We start from the raw sequence: 15,218 nt of genomic DNA, 5'->3' as shown, positions 1-15,218 counted from the left end.
TTCTGATTTGGCTTTGAGTCATCTGTTTTTATACTGTTAGAGTTGAGTAAAAGGCCACTAAAATTATTTCTATAGGAAAACAAAATACAGTGCTCTTCTGAGAGAAATTTTAGCTGCATAGGAAATGTGATTTAGTATTGCCTTTGTTATTTTTACACAGCTTCTCAGATCACAGAATCACAGGATCAGCTAAGTTTGAAAAGACCCCTGAGATCACTGAGTCCAACCTTTGACCAACCACTACCTTGTCAACTAGATCATGGCAGTAAGTGCCACATCCAGCCTCTTCTTAAATACCTCCAGGGAGGAATCTTATCTCAGAAACCATTTGGAAAATACAGTATATTTCTAATCTTTGAAAGCAGATCAAAATCAGCAACAGACATTCAGACTTTCTTAAATTTATGTTAATTTTTCTTTCTTTAAAGATAATTTGCATTTATTAATCAGGTAACAAGCAGCTAAGTGAGAACCAAAAGCACAGATCACCTTCAAGTTTAATATTTCTAGGATTTAGTTTAACATGTTTTGCCTATTTTAATTATTCTGCCTTCTGATTATTTTATTATAAATGAATGTACTGCATTAAACCTGTAATGTATTTCTCAATCATGGCCAGAATAATCTATTCCTGGATTGTAAAGGTTCCTAAGATTGTGCACGGTAATGCACTGGAATGGGTTGCCCCAGAGAAGTTGTGGATGTCCCACCCCTGGAAGTGTTCAAGCCCAAGCTGAACGGGGCTTTGAGCAGCCTGGTCTAGTGGAAGATGTCCCTGCCCATGGCACGGATGTTGGAACTAGATGATCTTTTAAAGAGACATTAAGATTCTTCCAACCCAAACCATTTTATTATTCTAGAAGATAATCAGTTTGAAATCCTCCTGTATACATCTATTCATCAAACTATCCCTTTCTGCTAGTGGTGCCACTATTCAAGATTATCAAAGGAAAATTTCAGAGACCACACAAAGATATCTCTTATTGAATTTTACTATTTCAGTATCTGCATTCAGATCAATTTTTTCTAATTGTAGTTCTGTCTTGGGAACACTCAGATTTAATTACAAGCTTGATCAGTTAAATTGACTGGTGCTACATAGATCTGGAACAGAGAGAAGAGCACCATTACTCCCTTCTCTCATCTTGCCTTTTCTCAGCTAAGCTTATACAGAAAGTAAAATAATTTACTTGTTTTCATTTTTATTCCTGAGCAGCTCATTTCATCAGTGGATGGATATGTCATTTTTTCATCTAGATGAGTGAGGCAAATACATTTTAGAAGGGACTTGCTTTGTTATGGCATCTTATGATTTCCATATTGCAAACATGGGCCTATGTAGATAACATGTAATACATATGCATGAAAGATCTGTCTAGTCCCACTGAACTCAGGCAGTGGCATCGGAATTTAAAGTTATACACACAGGTCTAATACCACAAGCATTTGTGATTGGCAGTTCTAGGATCCTATATCTAAAAAATAAAACTTTGCCCTTGAGCCTTCAAAGTTTTCATGACCAAAGCTCCCTACACTTCTGCTACTTGCTGTGCCCTTGGGTTCCTGCCCTCCATTGACAGCACTAAACAATTTGGTGCCTTGTCAGTATCAGCATCACAAGTCTCTAGTTCATTGCTGAGGCTGAACTTTAAGGTAGTTTTAAAATCTGCCATGATGTCTTCTTGTACTGCTGGGAGTCCAGCTAATTCAAAAAGGGACAGTTATTACGATCAACAGCGGTCCTAAAATTAGGGTGCTGGAGCACTGCATTTTAGGCTCATTGCATATTTAACACTACACACCTAAACTTTACTAGTATATATACTCAAATATCGTAGCCACTGATTGTTTTAAAGGGTGACTTCTACAGAAATGCCTTTCCCAGGTTCCACACAGTGCACATGGAACCATGAGCATTCTGATTATTAAGGACTATCAGCAGGTCCTTTTCATAAAACTAATTGAAAAACAAAAATACTTTCCTTTTTTTTTTTGAGATATTGAGGAAACTCAGCTTAATTAGTATTATTCTTCCTCCTGAAAAATTTCTAACCCAGAACAATGTGGGGTTTAGCCCTTTTGTGAATAGAATGCCCTGGGATGGAAATTCTCTGATCATGCTTTAATTCTGCTAGTGACTAGATATTTTACAGTCTTCTTTTTCACCATGCCAAGAAGAAAGAATGATGTAGTGGTTTGAAAAAAATAAAGAGATATTTATTTGGACCTGTACCAAATAATGAAATCTGTGTTATCGCATAGTTCAATAAGTACATATTTTATGTTTTCTTATTTCCCCAGTTATGGGACTATGACAAGACTTTAGATTTCCCTAATTCACTGAACACATTCAATTGGGCCACGCATTCACATTTAACAAAGGGTCATAAATTTAACTGAGATTTAATTCAAGTTGATTTAATTTAACATAACTAGTGGAAACATTATACTATTTTAAATTTACTAAGTGTTACTCAAACTCACATCTCTCACATCTCTATCAAGTTCTCTATATTATAAGATACATTTACTTTATTACTATGGCCTTGACTTACAAAACTGAAGTTACAATATTGACTACTAAAGCTAAATTTGGGTATTTAAAATGTAAACATGACAAAAAATTAATTCTACATCAACATTTTGAATACATCAATTTTTTTTTACTTTTTTTTTTTTTTTACTACATTGCATTATAGTAGAATTAGTGGGCAGGATAGATAATTAAAATTAACATCATGCATTAGAAATGAATGAATCTGATTTAGGGGAATGCATTTTGACACAGCAGTTGTTTCTTGCCAGTTCAATGAGTTTTATTCAGAGAATATCACTTCTGGCCATAATCTACATGCTCCAAATGATAATCTGCTTTACACACAACTGCATTTTGTCTAAATTTATGAAAAGTTTGATGAGATATACTTCTGGGTTTTCATAGTTTATGGCATTTAATAATGAATTTTAAGACTGTTTTTATGGAATATCGTGCAATCAATAAGACAGAAACTTGTTTCTTTGCACAGTTGATATATGATTGTAATGAGCTGAGTAATGTTTGATCTTAATTAAATACTTATTTACAAGTATGCAGTCTTGTTTTTAGAATATTCATCGAGCCCCAACAAAATAGCAAATTAACCAACAGCCAGCCTGAGTCCCTGTGAATAGCTTGTACTAAGGTTTTCCCTAAAAGAAATATCAAGAAGCTAAAAGGAAGAAGAAGTGTTGAAAACATTTTAAAATTTATAAGCACTAATTCTTAGCTTCTAGGTTCATTCAAGATAGGCAGATCCGAAAAGACGAAGTGTGCCTCAGATTTCAGGTCAGCAGGTTGGGTCATTATGTACGACTAAATGGCATTTATATGTGTATTCAAAGAGTAGTGAAGTAATTGAATATAAAAGGGGTAAGATTTATGCCCACACACCAAACAGGTTATTTTCTTCACTGGAACCCAAAATTTCAGTATTTAAGGGCAGTTACTCTTGGAAAGTACTGAACAATACTTTAAGCAGTAGTTTGTTACTGAAAGGTTAAAAGAATTTCCAATTATCAGTAGGTTATCTTCAGCAGCTCCATAGCGTCAGAATAGAGAAAGAAAGTATTGCAAAGAAGGTGAAAGCTATATAAATTAGATCATAAAAATTGATCCCTTTTTCTTCTGGTTCCTTCTGGTATATGTGTATCCTTATCATTTCATCTATCACAACAATAGAAGCTATGCAGTTTTAGATTTCAGTCTTAAAATATCACTTTGTCCATATCTATTAGGATCCAAGAAAGTCTTAATGAAACCTGAATTAGAATAGGAAGCCTTTTTTTTTCTTCCATTGTAATAACCAGATAAAATTTATTCTGAAAAAAAAAATGTCAGGGATATACTGGAAATTTAATATATTCAAAGGAAGTAGGGATATTTTCACCAGTGATATCCCATGTAAATATTCATCTAAGGGGGGGGGGGAAACAGAAGAAAAAGTACTTGTCCTTTCACAAAGCCTGGTCCTTGATTAGTATGGCTTTTACTGTTATTTTAAATCTTATACACACATGCGGGGGTATGGATAAATGCAGGAATCTGCATATTAAAACTGAATGTTTTATAATACCATTATATGCCACAGAGAGTTGAGATTACAATTAATTGCTTTCCCATGTGTTGTTCCAGTTTCAGAGAAAAAGTTTTTCAATTTAACTAGTACCACTGCAGAAATTTACATTCATTGTTGTCTTTGAAGAATTTGTACATAACAATTCAAATTGACATTAATCCATAAACATAGCTTTGACAATTCACCATTTCACCTCAAGTAACAGGAGGAAGATATCTGAGTGTGAAGGGCTTACTTTATCATTCATGGTTTGGGGAGTGTAAGATGTTCCCACACATCGAAGAGAATTGAATGTTTAGCTAATTTAGATGCTTTTGTTTAACCCATTAATAGATCATTGATTACTTAGATTTTAAAAGAGATTCATAACAAAGCCCATTTTTTCCCTCTGGTTCTGTGAGGTATAGAATGACAGATAATAATTTGTGATTAATAGGTACAAGCAGTATTGCCTTCTTTTTAGGAAATTTACTTTAAATATTACAGTTTGATGCATTCCTGTTTTTCAAAGTTTGCAGCTGACTTTTATTTTCTTTCTTTCTTTCTTTTTTCAGTTGGATACACAATGAATGATCTCATTTTTGAGTGGCAAGAAAAGGGAGCAGTTCAAGTAGCAGAAGGTCTCACTCTACCACAGTTTCTGTTGAAAGAAGAAAAGGATTTATGTTATTGCACCAAACATTATAATACAGGTAGGAAAGCATATTAGTGATTACAACTGGAAAGACATTTTATATTTACATGTTGTAATAAATGTCACAGTTGGGGTATTTTTTAAAAGTTCTCAGTGAACTCAGAAGATTAAAATGTACAGGTACATTGTGCAGGATACTGCAATCTTAAATAATTGGAAAATAAAACTACCTGAAGACTGACCAAATTTCTATTTTAGTTACCTTAAGAAAATATAGTCAAAGTAATTCAGAAGCAGTTCAGTCAGTAAGTGCCATGACCATATTTATAGTGTGGGATCTGAAACACTACTGAAATCCAAAGGTCCATATGCTGCACACTAACCATAGCCTGGCTCAGTCAGGAAAAAAAGACATAGGGTTGCCAAGCCAGGTATCCCTGCCCTAGTTTATACAGCAAGGGGGCAATGTGAACAAGCAGAGATCAGGCTTAGCGTGCAATGTCCAGGTGTACAAACTAGATGTCAGCATTCAGGGGCAGATCAAGGGGGATGGTTTCAAACTGGAAAAAAGTAGGTTTTGATCAGATATTAGGAAGAAATTTTTTACTGTGAGTGTGGTGAGTCACTGGGACAGCTTGCCCAGAGGAGCTGTGAATGCCCCATGCCCTGGAAGTTCAAGCCCAGGCTGGATGGAGCCCTGAGCAACCTGGTTTTGTGGAATGTGTCCCTGCCCATGGCAAGGGGGTTGAAACCAGGTAGTTTTTAGGGTCTCTTGCAACCCAAGCCATCCCATGATTCTATGATTTAGCATACTGAATTGAAGCCTTTGTAGAACTGAGATATTTAGCTCATTATCTCTGGGATTATTTAAAAAAGGAGGGATTAATATTAATAATATAGTTATCTTATTTTTAATTTTAAAAAACTATCTCAATAGCTACACAATCACAAGCATAATAATCCTCAAAAAAGATGTAGCAAAGACTAAGAATGCATAGCTTATTCTTTATTGAAAAAAAATAAAGCTAGAAATCATTTATTCTAATCCATATCCCTTCTAAATTCCACTCTCCAATATGATTCTAGATTAAGGATACCTTAAAATTTAAGATTAAAATTACTAATTTGGATGCTGCTAAAATGTCAGGGTGAGAAAATTATATAGATGCTGTCCATAAGAAATATCTTGTTGTGATTAAGGACAAGGCCTTTTCAACACTGAGGGTTTTTTTGCTAAGAGAAAGAAAGGTTCTCTAATAAGTTCCATCTAGAGTAAGAAGGTATTGATAGAGACATTTTGAAGTGTTCTCTAAAATAAATTGGAAATACCTAATATACATATTTACTGTACAAATACTTATACCTGGATAATCCTTAAAAACCTTCTCAAAATGGAAATACATATACTATAGCAGGGTTGTTTTGTTGGTTATTTTTCACTACCATAATCCTTCTGACAAATAAGAAAATTTTATTTTCATGCTTTTCCACTGTCTCCTTGGAAATACACAGGCAACTTATCCTCCTTTTAGGATTCTCCTGCTGTTGTGCCTTTTTAATGTGTGCCTGCAATTGCATTCTATACCCTGTACAGTGATATCAAAAAAAGAAGCATTCTTGGTACAGAGTATTCTCATTTTTCCGAAGTTCATTTGCATAACATGATGAATCAAAAATCTCTAACTGAGGAATTAAGACATTACCATGGTGCTTAACCTGACACTGAAGAAACCTGTCTTAAAATTTCATAGTTTCCAGTGATTTCCAAACCCCACATGCAAAGCTGTTGTACTCTTACTCATTTCTCTGAGAACTTACATTATAATAATCATCTTTAAATCTAATGTTTTTGATTAAACTTTATTTTTCAGGCATTACATTTTTCTTCACAATCTATGTTTCAAGCCTATTTAATTTGATATAAATTTTCATCCAAGGTAAAATATGCCAGGATATAGTACACTAGGTTGCTTGGGGTCACCCTACATCTGCCGTTTTTTTGCTGTTGGCCTAAACTAAGTGGAGAAGCAAGGGCAACAGACGTTATTAACACGAGGCATGTGAGGCCTTGTGATTCTCAAGACAAGTGTGCTTATCTCTGCAATTCTGTCACATTTAGGTGCAAGGAGGGTACTGCTGTGATAAAACTAGAGGGCAGTGTGGCCAATCAGCAGTCTGTTGTACTTTGTATTGCTTTGGCCAAACTGCATTTCTGTGCCCAAGCACATTCTAAAATGTGAGTTCAATTCACAACCTAGAAAAGATGGAGGAAGTTCATGAGTCTACTGGGAAAAAAAAAAAATTGGACCATTTAATTTGTCCATAAAAAATCAAAGTAGATGCTATCACAGAAAACGTGGAAGGCTGAATCCAGCTAGAGTGTGGAGAGTGAAGAAAACATCAGCAAAAGAGAAGACAACTGTGGAACCTGCCTGTGATGGGCAGAGGGGAGAAATGAGATGCTGAGCAGCACCATCTGCAGGTGGAAGGGTATATCCTCAACGGAGGAAGCAGCAGAGCGGCCTGCTCTGAGCTCCAGCACCAAAATTACAGATACAGATCTAGAAGAACTTCGGCAGGGCAAATCAGAATGGAAAGTTGGTCTTACTTATGCAGAGCTACGTTTATTGTGATACACTTCAAGATAGTATTTTCTCCAGAGTATTATTTTTTTATTCAAGTCTTTAGTATGAAGTGAATTTAATCACATTAGGGAGATTTGGTTTCTAGGAGCATAAGAGTGCCTTTTATTTCTCTCCTACAACCAGTATTACGGACTACCCTTTGTAGGCAAAAAAAAAAAAAAAAAAAAAAAACCATAAGCAATATATTAAAAGGGAACAGCAACTAAGAGTTTATTTTCACTATGTCACTTACATATGTGATCAATAATGTGCTTTCTTAAGACTCTTGCAAGGAGATGCAGCAGGAAGATTTGCACATCACAAGAAACAAAATTTTAAAAAAATCAGTTTTCAAAACTTGAAAAAAAGTCTATTTCTCAGGCCTATGACAGATTAGATAAAATGAATTCTTAAAATAAGGCTAAGCAACTGCAGCTGGTGTGAAGTAAGTGACCAAGAACACTTTTCAAATTAAATTTAGTTGCAATACAGGACGGAAAGCTCTTCTAAGACATCCTGTAAAACAGAAAAAAAATCCCAAGATCCTCCCTGTGAAACAAATTAACATAAAGCTTCAGGACAGTATGTGGAAACTCATCAGTGCATGTCTCATCAGTGTTTCATGCCCAATTGAAAATGAATCAGTATAACCAGAGCTCAAAAAAAACCAAGCTGTGTCTAAATATAGAGACATAACAGTTTCAGCAAAAGTACAGCAAAATAGCTCATCAGGTGTTGTGTTCTGAAGTGGCACAACAACATTTCTGATAATTTTAATGTTTTGTGTCCACAGGCATATCTGCAGTGACTCATTTGGGAAGTGAAGTAGAATCATAACAACCAGAAAAATCACATATAAACCATTTATGTTGCAAGGATGGTCTTGCTTTATCACATTCCAATGTGATACTCTTTACTCCCCTGGGCTGTTATGCAACACCTAATTTTTATTTCAATCACAGATAATTTCAATCATGGCTGCAGAAAGCCCAATATACAATAACATCAATTTGTGCATAATAGCATTGGCTAACGGACACAAACAGAAGTACTCTGGGTCATGGCTTTGTTCCTGCTTCATGGATAATGCACCACACCTGCACTTGAATGATACTGCTCAGAATTGTCTTAGGTCTATTAATGGCTTTTGGCTCCCAGAATTGGTTATAGTGGTCCTGGAAACAGTGGAGCTATGGTAGCATTAGTTCTGGTCTAACAATTTTCTAATAATTACAATCTTGATGAATGACATGTTTCCTTAACTCCACATTTCCCATTCAACCTTCTAACACACGTCCCAGACACAATCTTTTCTCATGATCCCTTTGATTCCCCCATAAGGTCAAGCAAATTGCTTAACAACCTGTAGACTGTGGTCCTTCTAGGTCTCATCTTCAACTGACCTAATGCCTTGTATTTTGCTATTTTGCTAGGAACATGATAATGATAGTGATTAAAAGAGAGATAACTTTGATGCCTTATTCTGCCCACAACAATTCAAACCCCTACTTGTTTTGACAAACACCTAACCCACTATTTTTGAGACTATAGAAGTTATTTTTAAGCCATAGCTTTTTAACTTGTAGGTTTTTTTCAGACCATTTTTCCCAAAGGAAATTTGCTTATCCAGGAGGTAGTCTATAGGTGCAGAATCTCTGAAGCTGCTCATTCCGTCACTGCAAAGCAGAAATTATAAACATTTTCAAAAACTGTCTATGGCAGGCTGAGAATGCGATGCTAAAAACAGCACTGCCTGACTCTCAGCAAGGCATTTTTCTCAAGGGGGAAGGGGCCTCAGTTGTCACAACAGCACTGATCAAAACTTAAGGATTCTACCTTAAAGACTCTTTGAACAAAAATTCAGCAGCTGTCCTGAAAGTAGAAACGTTACATCTAGACGTCTCTTTAGTTCATACTTCTCCCCAAACTGCCCCTGCTAGCACAGTCCAGCACATGGCTAGTCTCTTATATCACAAGCCTTTGTTCAACTTGGTATCTCCCAAGCTTGCCCTGTTGAACTGCTATCTACCCAGTCCATCCCCAGCCTGTATCAGGGCATGGGGTTACTCCAGCCTCATCACAGAACTGTATATTTCTCTTTGTAAACTGCCATGATGTAGCGGGGGATTGTCCAGCATGTGAAGGGCCTGCTCAATACAGTTTGGTCCTCCATTCTGAGAGAGATGGAAACTGAAGTGAAAATTTATCAAGATGAAAAAAAATTAGTTTCTCTTTTCCATGTATATTTTCAACTTTCTTTTACTGTAGTCATTATCAGTCATACACCAATGTAAAGTTTACCACCCGCTCTAGTATTTGTTTCCAAAATGGCTGTATAAAGACACTGTCTTCCTGTCCAGGAATTTATGTAGTCAATGACAGGTGAGAGCATCAGTACTGATTTCCCCCAATATACTATTGATATTCACAGACTTGAAAGTAAAACTGAGTGGTAGTGCATTCCTAGAGTCGTTCTGTGAATCTTGGATTTAGATAGACAATAGCCATATGCTTGAGAACTTCTTTATGCCAGACACTGGAAAATTATAATTTCTATTTGAGCTGTATGATGAAAGATAAAGCCTGTTTTATATTTTTTTATGGTGAGGAAAAGGAGAGTATTTTTATAAGCAGTTTTTGTCAGCAAAATACACTCAAATTCCAATTTATATTAAAGTGCAAATTGCAGTTTCTGGAGACTGAACTTATCAAGTGCTTTTTATTACCCTGACTCCTTCTTAGAAAAGTATGAAAATAACTTCAGCTAAATGTACTTAGTTGTAATCAATTTTAGAGGTAAAATGTCTTGAAATAATGAACTCTGCATGCACATAATTTATGAATTGTATTTTTTTTTTAAGAAATATTGTCACTGGAAGGCAAACTGTATTTCAGTACTAAGCAAAGCAGAGCTCCTCTCAAATGATGCTGTCACATGCTGGGAGAAATAAAAAGGAAGTGTTGGACAAGGCAAAAATCAAGTAAACTGCTTGCCTTGTGGTAATTCTGGTAATGATTAAAACAGCAGAGAAAGTAAAAAAGACATATTGCATCTTGCAAACAACTGTTTACATATTTCATTCTACTTCATGCTCTATGTGAAAATCATCTGCCATTACGATTGCAGTGTGATATATAACATGCTGTTGCCATGAAAGGTTAATTACAATCTTATTTTAGCAGATGCAGAGGAAAAAGGAAGCACACAACAAAAGGCAAAAGGAAATTGTTGGTGGTCTATGTCATCCCTCCAAAGGCAATAGAGTTTTTTATCCTTTTGAGACTCTGTGTATTTTTGGCTAATCAGTTACTTTAGTTAGAACATTAAACTGTCCTCAGAAAATTTCTTTTCAACATGAAAAACTTTAAAAGTAGGAAGTTTTCTATTTGGTGTTTGGGGTCTCTTTTTTTCACTAATCCATTTTGTCTCAAGACACTTGGAGCCAATACCCACACTCTCACTAAAGACAATAACATTTGCCAAGGTGTACTAGATAAAACATTAGCATTTATGTATGGAGGACAGTTAAAAAACCTCTTTATTAATTATGTGAAGAATGATTCTGTTTCAGGACAGTACTGGTCAAAACTTCATCTTTCTGGGGCTTTAATGCACACATACATAAAAGACTAGCTTTCTACTATCCCACACACTGAAGTGTCTCAGCTCAGGATGAGATGAATGCCAGAACCAGCATTTGGAAAGGCTTGGAAAAATACAGAAAAGGGGAGGTCTATGATGGCTGTGAAGTAAGATAATGTGCAGGTACCCCAAAATGCCAGGCAGTGGAAAGACTGTAGAAAAATTTATTTCCAAAGTTGAGAAGACTAAAGAACATTGACCTTAATGGTATTTCAAACACTGGGCCTGGGGAAAGACACACCCCCTGTTCGTCTCAGGGCCTTTATCATCCCCGCACCCTCCTCTGCAGGTGGCCTTCGAACACGTCTGCAAGGACTTATCTTTTTCTCATACCAGGAAGAGTTTCTCTAGAATGCAGAAGAAAATATCTAAAACTGTCTCTGGTAAAGCTGCCTCTTGTGGGCAGGAAAGCTTTCTTAGGTGAAACAACCTAATCTCCTCATGGTAAAATCTTCCAAAGGGTCTTCTACTCCTACGATGGCCTTCAGATAGATCATATTTGATATACGTATTTTTTCTCATACACTATTCTTAGTGTGGGTTGTCCTGCAAGAGACTTTTTTTTGAGTAAATCTTTGTCCTTCTTTCCTTCATACAGAGCTACAGAGGGTAGATAAGAATACTTAAAACATTGCAATGGCAACTACTTAGTAAGAGTTTGTAAATCCAAGGTATTAAACATAAGAAAACAGTCAAAGGCATAAAATGCAGTAGTCATGCTACATCAATCCATAGAAAATCTGTTTCTTGAGTTCACCTATTGTTTTATTTTAGATGACTCTTTAATTTTTGCCTTTAGAAGAAAGAACTGTCTTGATTGTTATTTCTATAGAGAAAAGTTTGTCTGCTGGGTTTTGCAATGTTATCTTTTCTACATAAAATGAGGAACTGTGGTTTTTACAAGTCTAGAAATTATAAACTGCTGAGGTTTAGAATAGCACCTAGAAGCAAATTGTCTAATACAATTTTCAAGCTCATTTTGAACATGAATGTTTAAGATCTCCATGACAAGTTGCTTAAGAAAGAGATTTTTAAAGACAGATAAATGGAAGGAGCTCTCTATTATATTATGAGATCTAAGTAAGTCAGCCATTTGGTTCAAGCATATCCTAGCCACTGAAGTAGTCTCAGTCTCTCTTTCTCCTTTTCTGCTGTCTTTTAGTACCTAATTTCATGTTAAACCTGTCTCTATATTTTTTTCAAGGGGGAAAATGTAGTGTTATAAAAGAGGGTCATCTTCACAGTCCAATTGCCACAGGACTCTCTTAACAAATCTTCATAGTTAATATTTTGGCTGACTGTTGACCATCAGTCACTGGCAAAACTAGTAGTGTATAGTCTACAGTCATATTGACAGATGTTTTGGAATCAGAATACAAAATATCTCCTTCCAAGATCCAAGATATATCCTCTGCAGGGCTCCATAAAAACTATTCAGATTTGCCTAACTTAGTTGTTTTGCTAAACTTTAAATCATCTCTATTCAGCAAGTCTAAGTTACTAGTTTTCAGTAAATAGATCAATGTAATTGTATTAAACTATATAGTCTTTAAGCCACAGTCCTCTCTACATCCATAGAATATTTCACAGTAGAACAGTTAACATTATCAGTGACTTACAAGGAAGGTCAGACTAGCATTTATTATTATCTAAGGCAGTATCAAGAACCTTCAGCAGATAACTCTCCATTTTGCATGGATTAACAGTTCAGTGCGTCCTTAGTTGTTTTCTTGGGTTTTTTATACTTATTAATTTTATATTTCATTATGTTATTTATTTTTTACTTCATAGTGATTTAATAAATATTAGTCCTTTCTTTATTAATTATTTCTCAGGCACACTATTTCCTTGATTCAGTTTTAAAAAGTGTTTCTTCCTTATGAAAATTTTCTATGTAACTTCAGAAACAGCTACTCAGCCTTCCTGGGAATTGCAAACATGATTATGACACTGTAGTGCTACACTAAGAAAAGCTTCCCCCAAAAGACATCGTAAGGGCTGCTAAAAGGGAACAAAGTCCTACCAACTACTACCTCAGAAACAGTTTGAGACAGATAAAATTGAAAAGAAGGACTTTTTATGACCTGAATTTACTATTTATGCTTGATTTCTCTTTCACATCCCACACTACTGACAGTACTTTTTAATCACACAAGCATAGTGCTGCCTCCATAACCCATTGTTTAAACAGTACCTGCTATGATCAGAGGAAGCTGTGCAGTGTGAAGATGTGCTAAAGAAGAAAATTGCTCTTTTAGGGTTACTCACAGTTGGCCGTGACAGCAGCAACCAAAAAAAACAGTACATGGTCTAGACATTGACTGGATGGAAGAAAAACCATATAAACTGACTACAGTATATATTTTTTTCACTACACTATTGGTTTCAGCATGCACATTGCAGGGAAATCATGCCAGCCCAGCAGCTCAAACGTTGTTACTAAAGAATATGGGCAAGAGAGAAAAATGCACCATCACATGCAAACACACCGGTAGATTCACTTCACATGCATAGGTACAAGATTGAACAAGTCAACACTTTTGGTACGTTTAGTACACTTAACTCCCTGGTAAGGCTAGACTTACAAACACAAAGAACATTGCCTTGTTTCAGGAAAGACTGTTTAGCCTTTAGGAAGACCTCAATAGTTTTTCTTTCATTTGCATGACAAAAATCTGTTCATTTTATGGATTGTAAGCACATCTATATTTAGCTCAAGACAAAAACTAACATCAGTCTTAATTTGTTGATAAGCCTCAACAAAACCACACCACCGCAAGGTATCATCCTCCTCCTAGGCACTCTCCATGACATTTACAGTGCACATCAAAATTAATTAGAGCTTACCTTTTATGACTGCTAATGAATTACTAGAGAAATGCTCTTAGCTGCTTGTCTATCTCCTTTGCCAGATGAGGTGACTTTATAGGTGGTATGTCTGTTCTGACCAAGCATTTCATCAAATGGATTAAACCACAGCTAAGCTGGCTTTGTATTTGAGATGGGATACAGGAAGAGAAAAGAGGCCCACAGGTGGATGCTGGCTTCAGATGGGAAAGAACACCACAGACTCTGCTGGCTGCCTCCTATCTGAAGCTCATATCTCTTATTGCAAGAGGGTTTATTTCCACTCTGCTTCATTAGCTAAGTTTATGCAGGTGATTCTGATTTCAGTCAGGAAGGGCCAGAACTATCACTTCTTCCACACTTAGACCAGCAACTGCTGCAACTGCAGTGCTGAGATTGACTTCCAACTGCTGCTTTTCTCCAATAGTCAGTAGTGGAGTAACAGTGTCTACCTGGTAGCCACCAGTGTCCCTGGGGAGTTACCACATATTACTTGTTTAGTGCTGTACTGGAACAGATGAAGACAGTGGTCTCGACTAGGAAGCGCTGATAAATGCCTGGCACCTCCATAAACTCACTGGGTCTAAGACAAAGGCAGGACTCTAAGTCACACATGCTGTGGAGTTAAGCAAAGGTATTTTTCCACTTTGAGACACACCTCACTTTCCTTTGTCCTGTTTGTTGGTTGGTTGGTTGGTTTGGTTTTGGTGCTGTAGATTTCAAGGTTTGGGGTTTTTTTACCTTAGCCAATGATGTTTACAAAAATACAAAACTGAGCAAAAAATTAAGTATAATTCCTCCAAGACATCATTCAGTCCTAGTTCTGGTCACTCCATTATCCCCATTTTTTTTCTCCTTCCCTGTGGTTACAATATATTCCATTTGCACTTCTTTAATTTAGAGTAACTTTCATTTCAAAAGGATTCTGTTGTCCACAGCTATTCCTCTCTTTCTCCTTAGTTCAGATACACCTGTCAAATTTGAAACCACATAATCTGTTCCAGAGCAACTATATTATTTACTGTTCCATGTTTAGGACCACAAGATTTTTGTGCTGAGTGGTCTGTAATAATTCAAGTCCATTGCAGTACTCAGGAAAGAGATTCAGATCTCTTATTGCACGTTCCTCTGGAGGAAAAAAAAAACGTACAAGCAATAGCCAATGTTTATTGACACTTCGCATATGCATTTATTATGCACTCTGATGTGCCTTAATTTTTCCATCCTACTTTGTTTTGAAAGGAGAATATAGGACCCTATAAGAAGAAAACCTTGCATGCTAAATAATTCTTACTGATGTGATGCCAAATAAAGTGGCTTTGCAAGAGACCTAGATTTGGTTGGTACATTTCTGT

General features: G+C 36.0%; 1 protein-coding gene across 5 annotated transcripts in view; it reads left to right on the top strand.

Moving 5' to 3' along the window:
* Nucleotides 1-15,218, top strand: part of GLRA3 (glycine receptor alpha 3) — a 94,475-nt gene that overhangs the window by 61,864 nt on the left and 17,393 nt on the right. For all 5 annotated transcript variants that reach the window (XM_071556261.1, XM_071556259.1, XM_071556260.1 and 2 more), the window contains one exon: nucleotides 4,670-4,807. In XM_071556261.1, coding sequence (XP_071412362.1) covers nucleotides 4,670-4,807 — 138 coding nt within the window. The remainder of the gene's footprint in view (nucleotides 1-4,669; nucleotides 4,808-15,218) is intronic.

This window comes from Pithys albifrons, chromosome 5 (assembly GCF_047495875.1).
Source record: "Pithys albifrons albifrons isolate INPA30051 chromosome 5, PitAlb_v1, whole genome shotgun sequence".
NCBI classification, from domain to species: Eukaryota; Metazoa; Chordata; class Aves; order Passeriformes; family Thamnophilidae; genus Pithys; species Pithys albifrons.
The sequence above is the reverse complement of the archived record's forward strand: the minus strand, read 5'-3'. Positions and strand labels throughout refer to the sequence as shown.